We start from the raw sequence: 16,723 nt of genomic DNA, 5'->3' as shown, positions 1-16,723 counted from the left end.
TTCTCCAGCCTGTCCAGGTCCCTCTGGATGGTATCCTGTCCCTCCGGCACATTAACCTCATCACCCAGCTTGATGTCATCAGCAAACTTGCTGGGGGTGCACTCAATCCCACTGTCAATATCATTAATAAATATATTGAAGAACACCAGTCCCAGCACAGACCCTTGAGGAACTCCACTTGTCACTGTCCTGCATCTGGACTTGGAGCCATTAACCACCACCCTCTGGATGTGAACATCCAGCCAATTCCTTATCCACTGAACAGTCCACCCATCTCTCCAACTTAGAGAGAAGACTCTTTTGGGGGACCTTGTCAAAGGCCTTGCAGAAATCCAGATAGATGGCATCCATAGCTCTTCCCTTGTCTACTGATGCAGTTACTCCATTGCAGAAAGCCACTAGATTGGTGAGGCAGGACTTGGCCCTAGGAAAGCTATACTGGCTTTCTCAGATCACCTCCCTGTCCTCCATGTGCAACAGCATGGCTTCTAGGATTATCTGTTCCATGATCTTTCCAGGCACAGACGTGAGTCTTACAGGTCAATAATTCCCAAGGTCCTTTTTAAAAATGGTCATGATGTTTCCTCTCTTCCAGTCACTAGGGACCACATCTGAATGCCATGACTTTTCAAATATCATAGAGATAGGCTTGGCAACTACATCAGCCAATTCCTACAGGACTCTGGGATGCATCTCATCAGGTCCCATGGACTTCTACCTCATGCCTACTCACTGATAGGATGTGGAAAGCTGAAAAGTCCTTGAATTAATTGTAAACATTGCTTAGGAACAACTGAAAAATTTTCACATGAACTCCACACACAGCACTATACCAGCTACTAGGAAGAACATTATCTCAGACAAAACCCACACACAGGGAAAATTTCTGAAGAGTGAGACTCTCAGTTGATTATCCTTTTTCTTTGTACAAAGAGTGCTTGATGTAGTTTTGAGCAGTTAAACTATCACTTTTCCAACTAATTCCCACATATTGGAATACCTAGAAATTAGCACTGAGCAAAGAATTCACAACTGACACTTCTCCAGGAGGCATTTTGTTTTGTTCTTGTTGGCCTCATTGCTAGAGACTGATCCGAACATTTCCTTCATTGCTATTTTTGCAGACTACATGTACTTATTTGACTCAAAGTCTCCATATGCACACAAATTTATGTAGCTTTTCTCACTCGATAAAAGCAGTTGATTTCCTTAAAAATATTCTAGTGATTAAACTTGAACACATCGACTCAATAATGGTTTCTGAATAGTCTCCCATGAATCTTCAGGGGCAATTAATTAAATTCTCTCAGAGGCACATTTTTAAAATGATTCTCCCTCCAGCTCTGAAAGCCATATAATAGATCTGTTTAGTTTAGTTTCACGCCACTGCAGTGACACCACTGCCATACCTTCCATGCTCTGCTGCAGAATTTAGTGGGCAACTGTTTTGACAGTACAATTTACCAAAGATTTACAGTATTTTTAGAAGCTGTTGCTCAAATTATACTGACGAGATATATCTGGATGCACACGACAGTGAGTCAGAACAGTGCTGAGAAGAGAATGTTTAACATTTTTAATTTCCTTTTAACAGACATATTTTTTCTTTTACTAATAAGCAACATACCACTTTGTTTCCTAAGCATATTGTAATTACCTTAACAGTGGTTATGGGATTTACCAGTGGAACTATAAGCATCTAATAATATATGTATCCTACAATAACAAAAAAGAGATGCTTTATCTAGGTTTTCATTGATTCACATTCAAATTACCAAGTAATTTATAACATCTCCAGTCATTCTAGTCAGAGTTATTTTAATTGCATTCTAGTAAGAGCTGTTTAATTGCATATATTATTTTATACAGGCATGTATATTAATATTTTGTTTGATTATTCCTTGCCACTGCAGTACAAAGTCTGTCATGGTGAAGGAGAGGAAATAGATAGTCTTCTCTGCAAATTAAATAACTCTGTATCAGGGAAAGACTTTTGCTTTGTGTCATCAGGGTAATCAAAATAATAGAAAGCAAAAGCTGGCAGGAGGAGTTTCTTCCCTGTTCTGGATTGAGCATATACATTATTTTCCACTCAAAGGAGCCTGAACATTCTAGAGTGTACAGAGGCAGGAATTTAGTGAAGCTTAGAAAAGGCAAATGCAAGTTTCCATTCCCCATGCAAGAGTAAAGGCTTGGAGCTGACTGACTAGCAAACAGCTCTGCATAATAGAACCTGGAGGTCCTGGTGAAAGCAGATTGAGGGGAGTGGTTGTTTCCTTCTGTGTGATATTTATGTCATTGCATCTGTATCCACCTGTACGTGAAAGGCTCTGATCACGTGGGGCAACAGTAGCAGAGGGCTGTTAAGATAACTAGGGACTAGAGCACAGGATATATGGGGAGATCCTGAGAAAACTGGGCTTATTTAGTCTGGAGATGAACTGTTGAGAAGATAGAGGTAATGGCAGTGTTCCACTACCCAATGAGGTATTACAGAGAACATGTACTCAGATTGTACTTGGAGGTACGTGTCAGCACCCAATGGAAGGGAGCCATGTTGAGGCAGTTGGTGAGGAGCTGAAGCCCCAACAGAAAGGAATCATGGAGAACTTCATGGAGGACTGTCCCATTGGCGGGACCCCACGCTGCAGCAGGGGAAGAGTGTGAGGAATGCCCATCCCCAGCTAAGAAAGAAAACCACTCATGAAGAACTGACCAAAACCCCCATTGCCTCATTCTCTGCCCCTCCCCATACCACAGGTGGGGGGAAAAAGGGACAGAAATCATGAATAAAGTTGTCTGCTAAGAAGGGAGGGATGGGGGGAAGATATTTTAAGATCTGGTTGCACTCCTCATTATCTGGTGTGGTGTAATAAATTAGATAAAGGAAAGAAAACTGTTGAATCTGTTTTGCCCATGACATGAATTGCAGAATGATCTCTCCCTATCCTTATCTCAACTCCTAAGCCTCTCAGTAGATATTTTCTCCCCTGTTCAGCTGAAAAGGGGAGTGATAGAGCAGCTTTGGTGAGCATCTGGCCTCCAGCCAGTATCAAACCACCCCACCAGTACATAAAGGGGTGCTTGTAAGAAAAATGGAACCAAATTTTTTACCAGGGCCTGTTGTGATAGTACAAAGGATAATGTCTTTAAACTGAAGAAGGGTAGATTTAGACTAGACATAAAGAAGAAATTTTTATGAGAGTTGTGAAGCACTGGAACAGGTGCGCAGAGAAGTGGCAGATGCCCCATTCCTGGAAACATTCAAGACCAGGTTGGATGAAGCTTTGAAGAACAACCTAATTGAATTGAAGATGTCCCTGTTTATTGCAAGGGAGTTGGATGAAATGACCTTTAAAGCTCCCTTCCCACCCAAACCATTCAATGATTCTGTGACCCTATGCTTCTATAAAGAAAATAGATTATTCTAAGATTATTGTTTTCTAGACTTCGTATTTTTTTCCTATTTTAGCAAAACAAACTGGCACCTAAGATTTTTCTAAAGGTTGAGTGACCCTAGATTTTCCCTTGAGGGAACATTACTGTTTAATTTATTTCTCTCTTCTCAGGAAGGCAGTCCTACTGCTCTCATTGTGGATACTCATGCTGATTTAATGGTATAACTCAGAAAAAAAACCCCAATAAACAGGGAAGGTAAAAAGCTTTTAAGTCAGAATGATGTGACAAACATTCTAGATATTTGGGACAGCATACTGGGATTTACTCCTTTGCTAAGGGAGGGTAATGATAACTGAGCAGTGTCATTGTTAGCATCAGTTGAGCAAATCCTTTTCCTCATTCCTGCAATTTAGGATGACGTACATGACAAACTATCAAAAACACATACTAAATGAATACTTCATATATAAGGTTGACTTACAATTGAAATAAACCTCTTCAGAACCTTGCAGGAAAGAAGGGTCTTTTACAGCACTGAAATATGGCACACAAAACTTAAGTCAGGATATCAGAAAAGCCTCAATTTTAAAAATTGAATTTACTCACTTAGGATCTTCTTTTCTTTCATTGAGCTGATTATGCTCCTGTTTGACTGTGTTAGCTGGTTCAGTTGATTTTTCCATTTTCAAAGGCTCAGGTGCTTTTGCTGGTGCTGTGTCTAAAAAAAAGTTTTAAAATTTTGAATACCTATTTTAAAGACTTTTAAAATGTTAGGATAAAAAGTCTGGATGAATCATGGTTTAGTTGCCATTACTTCTTCTGCGGACAAGCACTACACAACTCTGATACTGCCATCTGACCTTTGAATATTTTTCTGCATAAATCTATTTCAATCCCAGCTGTACAAAACATGTTTAATAGTGTAACACTTTAGAATATATAACTTTTTAATGTTTTTTTAAACAAAATGCATCTGTAGCCAGCTCAAAAATGGTCAATACAGAGCTTCCCTATTTATATATGCGACAGGAACTCATGCAGTATGATAGAATTTTAGTATGTGGTTATTAAAAATTTACAGACAGTGCAGAGAGATATATCTGTCCAGAAATGTCTTGAGAAATACAGGAAGAAAAATGAAGAGCAACTTATTTGCTTATGCATAGCAAATGCTAATGATGTTATTTATACTCCAGTGTTTGAATTGCATTAAACCTCTTGTTGCTTCAGCTGCCATGACAGTCCTGTTTGCTGCTAAGTAAATTATGATTGAAATATATCATTAAGGATGTGACTATGTAGCACTTTGGCTAGTCTATTTCTTAATTTTTGTTACAAGTAACTTTTTTTAAGGAGTTTAAGTGGGAAGTTTGTAGATTTTGAAATTAATTCTATGCAAATGCAAATTCTTACCATTTCAGTGGCCTTATGTGGTTAAATTTTACAATTAGTCTTATATCTTTATTTTAAATTTTCATGCTGAAAAATAATGTGAAAGCTTTCATCAGTCTGACACTTTGCATAAAGGAGGAACAAACTCAGCCTTCATAAATACTTTAAGTAATATGATTATAGAGGAAAAAGCGTGGAAGCAAAATATCATAGAAAATAAATCAGGGCCCTGTTTTATGTGGTGCATTTTAAATTCAAGATAGCTTAAAGAAATCAAGCCCTGAGTATTTTGGATAGATATTGTTAAGATTAGTTTTCTGATAGTCACCATATGTAGTGAGCTGTTACTAATTTCAGAGAGGTAAAAGCAGTTACAACAGTAAATTGTTAAGCTGCTCAGCTGAAAGGTGTTTGTTTGAAATGTCACTGAAACAAAACTTAGTGAAGGACAGTGGATTAATTTGTTTATAGCACTTGATAAAACAAACTTCCCTCTTACCACTATTTATTTAGATTTGGGATAATATTTTCTTCCAGGCATCTATTAACAGACATAATTTTCCAGACTTTTACTGGATAGATCAGTGAGGTATTTCTAGTATTTTATTTTAGTATTTAGGTTAAGAAATGAGAATGTCCAGTGTGAGCTCTGCTACTGTTCCTGGAATTTATTTCTTAAACAGGATCAAAGACAAGACCAAGACAGAGGTATCTATGGATGCCAGAAATAATAAAGCCAGAGTCAGAAAAGGAACTGAAGAGAAGGCAAAGAAATTCATGTTCCCAACTTGCTGGTCAACTGGGTTTTGACTTAGTAAGTTTAAGGGTTAATTTTCAAGTAGTCCCTTCAAGAAATGTAGCATTGAGTATGAAGCCAGTCTGCAGGATTTGTGTTACTTATCACCTGCAAGCGAGGATGATATTTTTAGGAATTCCATTTAAAATTCTGGCATTCAATTGGATTTATGGTTTAAATTGATAACAGTATGTTTCCCACTTAGTGGAAATGCATATTATTGTTACTTTTCTACAGTAGTTAGTATTGCAATATTTTCTTGAGGAAAAGTCTGTTGAAAATATAAGGGGATGTTTCATTTTATCTGAAGGATGTGCCAGGGAATTTTCAAGGTACAGAATAGCACACATATAGGGAAGTAAGAACTCTGAGGAGGACTGTCCTGTCCCCAGGAATATTCAAGAAAGTCTGAAAGAGTTTCTTATTATTTGACAGGGGTTTGAAATGCTTTTCTAGGACTTCCAGTCAAAAAGACTTTTTTTGTTTTTAAAGGAAAGACGAATTTAAAAATGGTTTCAGACTTCCAGCACAGTGAATACATTCTCATAGTGAAAAATAAATTATTTCTCCTAGGAATTTCATAGACTTCCTCTAAAAGAAAATTGCAGAGGAGCTGCAGATGCAGAAAATAAAAGGGGTTTGGACCTATTTATAACTGACTAATGTGTGTGTCTGGCTACTGAACCTTAACCTGTTAAAATTCTTTTTAACCCTTTCCCCCAGGGGATGCCTGCAAATGATACTACTGATGCTACTCTGTGCTTTTCCTGGCACACAATCCTCCTGTGGTTTTGTGGTCAACGTGACTTGATGTAGAAAAGAAGATGCAGGAGCCAAAAATGTTGGCATCTGCTGCAGTTTCTGCTCCCTTCTGAATTCATGGTTTCCAGTTTCCCAGTTCTCCCCGCCTTGACATCCCCAGCCAAAAAGCCACATACTCAAGAGTGACAGCAAGGTTAATCTCAATGTTTCTGTAATTACCTACTTTGGGAATTTTCTTTGCCATAGTAATTCCCCCTAGTTACATCTATACTAGCAGACAATGCAACCTGACAGGAACAATCAGAACAGTGAAGATATGCCAAATCAAGCTATATCTGAGTCAGCTGTATTTCAAACCAGGTATTTTGTGATCCTCTGAAATTAATGTCCATCAGCAGCTCCACTAAAGTTAAGTTCACTCACAGAGTACAACTTCTGGTTTAGTTTTATTCTAAAGGAACACAGTCATGCATTCCTTGAGTTTTTTTGGTGAAAAAACAGAGCACAGTGGGGGACAATCAGGAGATCTGTTTCAGAAAGGCATTCTTCATCTGAAACAAAATGCCAGTGTAGACATATTATTTAGCGTAACAGGCTCCTAAATAAGACAATCCATGTCCGGAACGACAACATGTGTGTGGGAAGGGAAGACCACAAAATAAAAGAAAATATGGTGCTTATACATAAGCATCCCACTGTAGAAAGGTAATGGCTTCTCTCTCTGCTAGACACTCTCACAGTACTCAATCTGAGGTCTGAATCCACACCAACCATTAAATGTTGACTGGATTCAAACTGACAGGAAAACATTGTAACCCTATCAATATTCTAAACTTCCACAAGTATTTAGAGTTCCTAAGTCTCCAGGACCAGCACACGACGTATTTGCATTAGGATGGCCCACCACCACTGCCAGCTGTGTGTCAAGCTTTAGTTCATTCTTTCTGTGTGAAGTTGTGAGAGCTATCTGTGTAGCCACATTTAAAAACTACTTGCTATTCACTGCTTAAATCTAGTTCATACCCTTCTGAATTAGGAGGCCAGTGCCAAAAGAATGCCATTAAGAACAATGTGGTAGTCATTGTAGGGAACATTTAGAGTACAACAATGTTTTCTAGAATAAATAATGATCCGTCAGGTAGATGGCAAGGCTTACAGGACAGCTAAGAAATCTTCTATTGGCTTTTCATAACTCTGGTCATGCTAAAGAGAAAGTGAGAAAAAGGAGGCAGAATTATGCCAAGACACCAACACCTACAGCAATTTTCAAAACAGATCCACACTTGAGAAAATAAAGTATTTCAGTTTTTCTAAATGATTTCTGTTCCCATTATATTGAAATATAGGTAGATAAAGCAGTGGGAGTGCAGCCCACTCATGTCTACGTATTCCAGATAATTGGACCTCCCCATAAAAATAATTTAAATTGATTTGGGATATTTGTTGCTGGTTCTGTTTTACGATGGAAGGAAAAAGTGCTAGTGTGGAAGTATAACTTTGTGGGCAAAACACTGTTTAATGGAATTCCTCAAAAAGATAGCTGGCTTTATTAAGAGGCCCGCTGAAACTCACCATACCAGTGATCCGCCTGGGATAGCAAGGATCAAGGAGCAAGATGCAAGTTATAACACGGGTCTTTGTTCTCCTAGCAAAAACTTAGGCCAGGCAAAAAAGTAATAAAAAAGGCTATTTGTGGGATATCATTATTTTATGTTATTTTAGTAAGGTTGACAATGCTACCAGATAAAGGTAAATATTATTCAACCTTCATTGTTTATTCTTGTACCATATTTCTATAACTTTAATGGTTGCCCGAAAACCTCGTGTAGCTTGGTGTTTCTGCAGATAGGATAAAACTATTTTAATTAACATAGAGACAATAATGTTGGCAATTTTATCAGCACATGGAAACACTTGAGGTTAGATGGCATTGTTTGAAATGGGAAACTCTTCATAAAGACATGTGAGAAGGCAGAGTGTGTTTGAGTAATCTGGTTTTTTTTTTAAGTTTTCTCCGTCACCTATCTATCTTAGAAACATAATTAAACACTTAAGATCAGTAGGTTTTTTTCATTTCCTGTTTTTGCAAACCAATTCAAGTTTCAAAATAGGTTAGAAGTCTCAAATATGCTCTTAAATGTTATCACTTGCCAAGAAACATAGAGAAAGAATCACTTGCCAAGAAACATTCTCTTAAAGAATATGAGTAAAGACTGGCTTTGAAGCAGTAGAGTAGGAGAACTGGTCCAGAAACTTCCCACATTACTTCTGACATAGTTAATAATTTGCCTGATTGTCGTTCCCTCAGAGGGGTGTTCTTGAGCTATGTTCATAAATACTTGGCTATAGAGTCAGACAAATAAGCACACAGAAAACCTATGGACAAAGGAGAGAAGAGGCTTCAGCCATTATAAAACACACACACCTCTGACTTCACAAGCAAAATTTTTGAGCAAGTGTTCTGTGCAGGGGAAAACAGTTAAGAAATCAGTGGGGTTGAAGAAAAAACAGTCAGTAAGTAGGTCCATCTTAACCCTCAACTTTAGTGGCTAACAAAGACATTCTAGAACTTTGTTTTCCATGTAAAGAAAGAATGATTGTATGAAGAAGCTGGGTTTGTTTTCCTAGCATTTAACCCTGACAATCATGTGAGAAATGAAGATGTGAAAGGAATTAAAAGACTTCACATCAGCAGGAGTGGAAACAAGCTGATTAAACATATTCAAGTTCTTGGTAATCTTTAAAGAATACATTTTATGGGAATAATAGCTGCCTGTTGACTGAGAGCCAATGAAGACTATAAAGGATAAGAAGACAAGGGATGAGATTATTATTTATAAAAGTCTCTTTGCATCGACAGGTTTCTTTCATGGAGCTGCAGCTTAGTATGTCAAAATGCTGTACTTTGTATTTTTTTGAAATGCAGAGTACTTATTTAACCCTGGACTTCAAGGTGCTAGGAGACAGGTTTTGTAAAGCAGCTTAAGAGTCAGATTCATAACAGGTCAAAGGAAGGCTTTAGCTATGAAATTTCACAATGAATTCAAATCTTCCTTTTCAGGGGCTTATTTCTTGGTGTGATCCACGTAAAATTAGTTGATGCCTAAGTATCAGAAATTAGTCAGGATATCGCAGCAACAGAAGTTTGGTACCCCTAATGATATATCTGCTTTACTTTTATCTACAGGAAGAGGGAGTGACCACCTTTTACATAGCAGCTAGTGATCAGAGCTTTCCTCTGAGAAGAGGAAACCTTGGCTCTGGGTCTTATTTTTTCCTCTTTTTAAAGATCCAGTAATGTTGTAACACAAATACATAGCAAAATCAAAGTTCCTCATTCCTCCCACAAAGCTAGTGTTGCAGTTACCTGCCACGTTAATTCCAGGCTCCATGGTGTATTCTTATCTTCTCAGACTTCACAGGTTTTTACACTCTTTTCTGCACGGTGGCCCAGCAACTAGGAAGGCCACAGAATTTCCTCCCACACCTCTCTAGTCTAGACTTTATGTGGGTAGTTAGGGAACGCTACTGGAACATGAGATACACAGGTTTGAACTCACTCATTATGAAAGAGTGGAGGTAAACCAGCTAGACTATTATAGGAAAGGTGGCAGCTATCAGCAGCTTCTGCTGTTTTTCTTTTTTTAGCCAAACATTTAGTGGAAAAGTGAATGTCTCTCAAGTATCTAAACAAAAGTGTACTCACAGAGAGAGTCTGGAGTGGGCTGAAGTTCCTTTTGAACAGCCCTTCCTCTGAGATGCTACACATTCAGGGATGCTGATTAAAATTCTTGGTTGGTGGATATTTTTGTTGTTGCTGTTGATTTTTTTTTGTTTTACTCTATCTGGGCTGCTCACTTAGGATGTAGATTGTCTTAAGCAGCAATATCTCATACACTATAGAATGGCACTTGCATTTTTCTGCCCACAAATTATGTAGCCTTTTATATGTCCTCTGGGTACTTTTCAAAGCATCTGGGCTCTGAAGATACTAAATAACACAGAAAATTAACATGGTAATCTCCAAGATGCAAAGTTCTATTTTACAATCCAGTAGAGCAAACATAGCATGCATAGAAATACCTATGATAGTTTTAGTCTAGCTTTTTCATTCAGGTCCTACCAAACACAAAGCAATGTCAATCTGGACTTTACTAAAAGCTGCATAAACATGTTGGTGAATCAGGAAAAAGCTTTTTTTGAGACACTTGTGGAAGATCAAAAACCAGAATGTTTGAAACAAGACAGTTTCTAGTGAGGGAAAAGTGAGAAGGATATGAAGACAGATTTCAGAAGAACAGTACTTAAGTGTGGTCCTGAGAAGTGTTTAGTGAAAAAGAATGAAAAAGGATGAGTTGGAAAGAATTGTACTGGAAAGAGCTGCTGGGGGATGAAAGAAATTGTGATACAGATAATTCAGACACCAGCTAGCAGGTAGAGGCTGAATACGGCCTTCTAATTGGATAACCACCAACAGAGCTATTGAACAACAGCGTGTAAAACAAGTGAAGCATTTGTATAGTCAGCCAGTTATAGGAGGTGATAAATATGCAAAGAAAATATAGCAATTGGATTCAATGTCACGGAGAACCTGTAATTAGGTGAATCACACTTTGTTAAGTACATAAAGAAATGCAGGGAATAAATTAAAAAATGAATCCATTACAGAACAAACTGACTAAGCACAGAGAATTAATTAGAGAGTGAACTAATTAAGCAGAGAATTAATAACAAAGCAAGCTAGTGAAGAGAAAGGGTAACTGAGGAGGTGGAGATGAGGCAATGAGTAGCCAACAAAGAAGCCAAAAGTACCAAGTGTTGCTGAGTAATGTAAGTGGCAAAGTTCTAACCACACAGGCACCAATTGTGCCTACTGCTGAGTTCTCATCTGTGCAGGGAACATTGTGCTGCCTTATGAAGTGTTAGGAGTAAAGGGGAAGGTGATGCCTGGTTCTGGCCATGTGAGAAGAAGGGGTGGAGATTAGCTCTGATCTGTTGTTTTGTGTTTCAGGACTATGGACCTGAAAAATGTGACTATTGGTTAGAAGTTTTAATGGTCTCTTATGCTGGTTATGCTGAAGTAACTAATGACACATCTTGGAAAGGCATTTCTCTAACTAGCTTTAACTGGTTGAGGCCTGACTGCACACTAAATCTCTCCAAATTGTATATACACTGCAAAATGCTTTCTTTGGTCTCTTATCCTATTGTTACCCACAGATACTCTTATTTTCTTATTCTAGCATCTGTCCTCCTGGCTTTAGATCTGATATGAAGTTCACCAGTTCAGAAGTTTTGTGGGAGTTTTTATTTAGATTCACTGCAGACTGCTTGAGACCAGCCTCACTTTTCTGTCCAGGGATAATGGAGTTCCTTATTCAGCTGGGACGGTGAGGAGATAGGTGACAGGAAGCTTCTCCTGAGGTGGGCTGCCTGTGTAAGTTCTCTGGCTTATATAGCTGTTGTCTATCTAACTTATTAATATCCAATGCAAAAAGAGAAACTATCTTGTAGCTGTTTGAAAGTGAGACATGAAGCACCTTCCAGAAAGCTATGGATTTAAAGAAACCCAGACAAACATAGAGACTATGTTGTTAAATATTCCTAAGTAATTGATGAGGTAGTTGATTCTACACTACCATTTTTTTTCTTCTAAAATATAAAACAAGAAGAGTTTAATATTCCAAAATACAGATTAATAAATTACATTAATCTGTAAAATCAGATGGAAACAAACAAAACAATCCATAATGACATTCCATTCTGTCATGGGACAGGACCTATGATTTAAAGTTGCTATAAAGCCACAAAATATGAGATGATTTTTTTCCCCTCCAATTGTTGGTTTATTGCTATGGTTAATTCATGTCAGATTTTGTTTTGCCTAGATTTAGTGGTCTTTGTTTAAAAGTTTCACTGTATGAAAGGAATTGTTGTGATACTTGCTGTATTACACAAAAAGCAAGTAAGGATTATACTAGCGTGCTTGTAGTCTTTCTAGTTGCTCCTCTCTCCTTAAATGATTTTTATCACAGAATCTGAAGGTTCCTCAGCCTATGTTTTGCTGTTTCAGTGAAAGGAACCTGAATTGCTGTCCCAGAGGAAAAGCATGAGGCTACAGGAAAATTGACTCAATGATGTTTCTGGTACTGGAGGATGGAAAAGGACAGGGTTGCACCACTGATGCTGTGAGGGAGGGGGGAAGAGGGAACACAACCCAGACACAGTTGTTGCTTCACCCATCTTGAACCTTTAGTTTGGTAGCTGATGCAGCAGACATTCTGGCTCTGGTATAGGCAAAACAGTCTTGGCTACTGGGACGTAGCGTGAGAGATGACACACACCACATGAGCAGAATAGCTATGGCCAGTGGCAAACCAGCCACTCGGGCAAGTAATTATCTTGTATTTCTGCCCTGAGCTCCACCTTTCTGTGTTCTGTTCCTAGATGTCTTCTGAATGGTGATGGAAAATAATTTTAATGGCATTGCTTTTTAAAACTATCTACTTTTGAAGTTTTGAATGGCTGTTAGATGAAAGATTTGAATGTCAATTTAAAGTCTGTCTTGTCTTTGTACTTTTTAACACATGAGAAGTATACAGAGAAGATACATTAAACATATCCCATTTTGTTTTTTAAGCTATTAAATAGCTTTATTTTAAAGTAAGGTTTCTAAGAAGTCAGCTTACAGTAAGAGAAAATAGATTTTGTTAGACTAGTTGATTAAGGTGAACAAGCTCATGAACAGACTGTGTCTTTGAAAGTGTGTTGCCTTTTGTTATTGTTGGATGGTGCTCACATTTCTGTAACCAATCTTTGGTTTAGGGTCAATAGCAATTCAGACTTCTTAATTTCTTCCACAAATACAAAAGTTTGGCACCTGGCAGAGAATTTGAATGAACAATTATATTTACAGACCTATATATTATGCATCTATTTTGCCCAGAAAATCTTTCTTTGAATACTCATAAATAGCTTATTACTGACCTTGCTTTGGAACAGGTTCTGCTTTTTTATCATCCTCTGCTTTCTGTGGTTCATCCGGCTTTTTGTTTTCACCCTTAAAAAAAATAAGCAGGATTAGAAACTGTAGATGCTTCTTTGTTGAGAATAAGAATATTTTGATGTCTGCAGCATTCAGACAGGAATTTCATTAACCAAGTTTACACATGCTACACTTTGTTCTTGGGTGTTCTGTTTGTGTTCATGGAAAAGACTTTCCAGATAGGTCCACAAAAGGATTTGGATGCTGAAATCAAACTGATGTATTCATATCTGCTGTGCAAACTCACCTATTTAGCCTGCAGCTCTGCTGCTACATACTCCCACACCCTCCTTCACATGGTCAGCGCTGCCACTCATAAGATACTCTGCATCCCTGAATTAGTCATTCTTCTGCTGGGCTAATGGACCTGGTATATTTTGATCTGCCCTACCACAATGTCAGATCTCAAACTTTACAAAATACAGACAGTATCAACTTTCACCGAAAAAAATTAACTTCCTCCTAGACTTACTGGCTTAGATCCACAAACCAACTGCTCATGTACCCATACCATGGTTCATCTTAGCTTTGACAGAGTGGCCCTTGGAAGAGGGAGTGAGAAGCACATGGGGAGTTGTAGGTGTTCACAGTACTATGTAAAACATAAGATAAATCAAGCCCATGAGCATTTGTTATCCCAGATAGAATTAATTTTCCTAGTATTCAATATTTTTCTCTATTAGTCAGAATGATAAATTATTTGACTTTCAGAGATTTCAGGGTTTCATGAACTTTTTTCTGTTCTCCCAACTCAATGGCATTCTCTTTGAGTTTCCGAAACTAAGTATTTGTTTTTTCCTGCCTGCTTTTATACAGAAAATCTTGCACTGAAGATCTAATATACATATATACATATACGTAGGCTGGTGAAGGGGCTGGAGAGCAAATCCAGTGAGGAGCGGCTGAGGGAGCTGGGGCTGTTTAGCTTGGAAAAGAGGAGGCTGAGGGGAGACCTACAACCACCTGAAGGGAGGTTGTAGAGAGGTGGGCGATAGTCTCTTCAGCTGGGTGACAGGAGATAGGACAAGGGGAAATGGCATGAAGCTGTGCCAGACCAGGTTTAGATTGGACATTAGGAAAAATTTTTTTACTGAAAGAGTTGTCAGGGCATGCAACAGGCTGCCCAGGGATGTGGTTGAAAGGGTAGACGAGGTACTTAGGGATTAAGTTTAGATTAGGATGGGAATGTTTGGACTTGATGATCTTCAAAGGTCTTTTCCAACCTTGTGATTCTGTGATATATATAATTTTACTTGTGTGATAGTTGTAAAAGTTGTTTTCTTTGTTTCAGACTTCCTCCTAATAGTGTTAGAAAAGCCCTTTACAGTTATCAGATATTGTAACAGATTATAACAAATTATCAGATTTCTTCTTTTCTCTTTAGATAGTATCTCCTGGCAGGCAGGCAGAAAGAAAATGTCTTAATTCTAGACCCATTCATCTGTCTCTATCTTAATGGTACCTATTTGTGAAGACTGATGGTCATATGATGCACTGATGTATGAAATTATTCTGGTGAAAAAGAGTAATTCGTGTCTCCGGGGAAATCTAAATGCATATTTCTTCCTAAGATATTTTGCCAAGTAAGGTATCAGGCTACACCAAAGTCAGCTGTTGAGGTTCAGGATTTTTCTTCTTTCAAAAGAGTGTTTTATTGACCCCAAGAAACCAATGTCCAAATCTTTAAAACACACATGAGCAATACTTTTTCTGCAGGTGTGCAATGTATGAAGTTTATCAAATACAGAATATAATGTCATTGCCTGTGGATGGCAGTACAGAAATATCTGTTCATCAAACAATTAAATATTTAGAATAATCACAAATCAGAATTGAGTTGTAGTTGGGCTGGATTAATCCACACCTGTTCTTCAAATTGAGCTGATGAGCTTCAGAAACATTTATTTATTCATTTATGTTTATTTCAGTTTTACATAAAACTGTAAGATTCATACACATAACTCAAGACCTCAGAAGTTAAGTCCGAGTCTTTGTATGAACTTGACAATTATGAGTGTTAGTTAAAATTAAGTTTATAGAGGTGGAGTTTTAGTTATCTGTTAAGCATCAGTTCAGATTCTTAGCTCAGGCTGATACTAAAGAACACATTTCACTTTCCTAGTTATTTTGTGAAACCCTAAATTGTTGCCATTTTGCTTTTTAAAGTTTTTATTACGTCAAGCTGATAAAAACCAAAATGCTCTCCAGGACATTGTTGGGAAAAGATAAAAATTCAAAGGTAAGAAATGATGTATCTATCCTTCTACCTGATTTAAAAATAGTCCATTAATTAAAATGAAAGGGATGAGTTAACTTTTACAGTAAAGAGCTACTGAATAAAAATTACAGAGTTTAGACTAATATGACTTACTGTATTTTTCAAATAGGAGCAATATTAGTAAAATAAGGCCAAATAAAATTAATTTACCCTTCCAACAGTTATTGGGAGACAGGCTGATATATACATGTATGCCATTCTGATATTCAGAAAGGATATACTGACATTTTCTGTCATCAGGGAACAAGATAAAGAGGACATCAAAAGCAGCCATACCAGTATTTATAATTCCTCATTTGCCATGTTGATCAAGACCTCTCGTAAGCCTGTACTATTGCAGGTTGGCTCTGTTTAGAGAGTAACTTACAAAAGGAGGAAATCTGTATTTTCTTCATAAAGAAAAGGCAGAAGAGGATTAAAGGCATTTATTTCATTTTGCTGTGCAGTAAGTATGTTTGAAAATCTAGTCATCAACACTTTCTTTCATAAATAATTTCTAAACAAAATATTACTAAGTCTATACTAAACAATAAAAAATATACCTGGCCTGTAGATGCCTTGGGTGGTGGAGAGACACCTTCATTCTTGTCATCTGCTTCCTCAGGTGATAATTTGGCTCTTGAAAATACTGCTCTTAGTTTTTTAAACATCTTACCCCTTCAACTCTCCTGAAGCCTCTATAACTCCTTTACCATGAAGAGGTATACAGCACATGTCTTCTTGACATCAGTAATCAAGCCAATTAGGGACTTAATCAGGTTTAGGTCTGATTAATGCCTTAAAGAAATTCTGTGCACAATCTGTTTCAGTGATGGCTTTTTCTTACCATTAGTACTTTTGGTTTATATTATAGACTAAGTTATTTCTAGTTTTAATGGTTATACTACATACAAACTAAATTTTTAACATACAAATTTAGAGAAGAGTGAACATTTTCTGGTTAGAATAAATCCTATCTTTCATGTATTTGATATTAAGCATTTCGGTTATATTTAGAAATGAAAATTGAATATTTAGAGATGAATAATGAAACTACACCTGTAGTTTCACC

The 16,723-nt window shown here is 37.4% G+C and overlaps 1 protein-coding gene across 1 annotated transcript in view; it reads right to left on the bottom strand.

The window, feature by feature from the left end:
• CNGB3 (cyclic nucleotide gated channel subunit beta 3) overlaps positions 1-16,322 on the bottom strand; it is a gene marked incomplete at both ends in the record, with an annotated part of 62,500 nt that extends 46,178 nt beyond the window's left edge. Inside the window, 3 exons of the mRNA XM_084260589.1 lie at positions 4,006-4,117; positions 13,337-13,409; positions 16,215-16,322. Of these exons, the coding sequence (XP_084116715.1) occupies positions 4,006-4,117; positions 13,337-13,409; positions 16,215-16,322 (293 nt within the window). The remainder of the gene's footprint in view (positions 1-4,005; positions 4,118-13,336; positions 13,410-16,214) is intronic.
• Positions 16,323-16,723: the final 401 nt, after the last annotated feature.

Source organism: Gallinula chloropus (assembly GCF_964237585.1).
Source record: "Gallinula chloropus genome assembly, chromosome: 2".
Taxonomy (NCBI): Eukaryota; Metazoa; Chordata; class Aves; order Gruiformes; family Rallidae; genus Gallinula; species Gallinula chloropus.
This window is presented reverse-complemented; position numbering and strand designations above follow the sequence as displayed.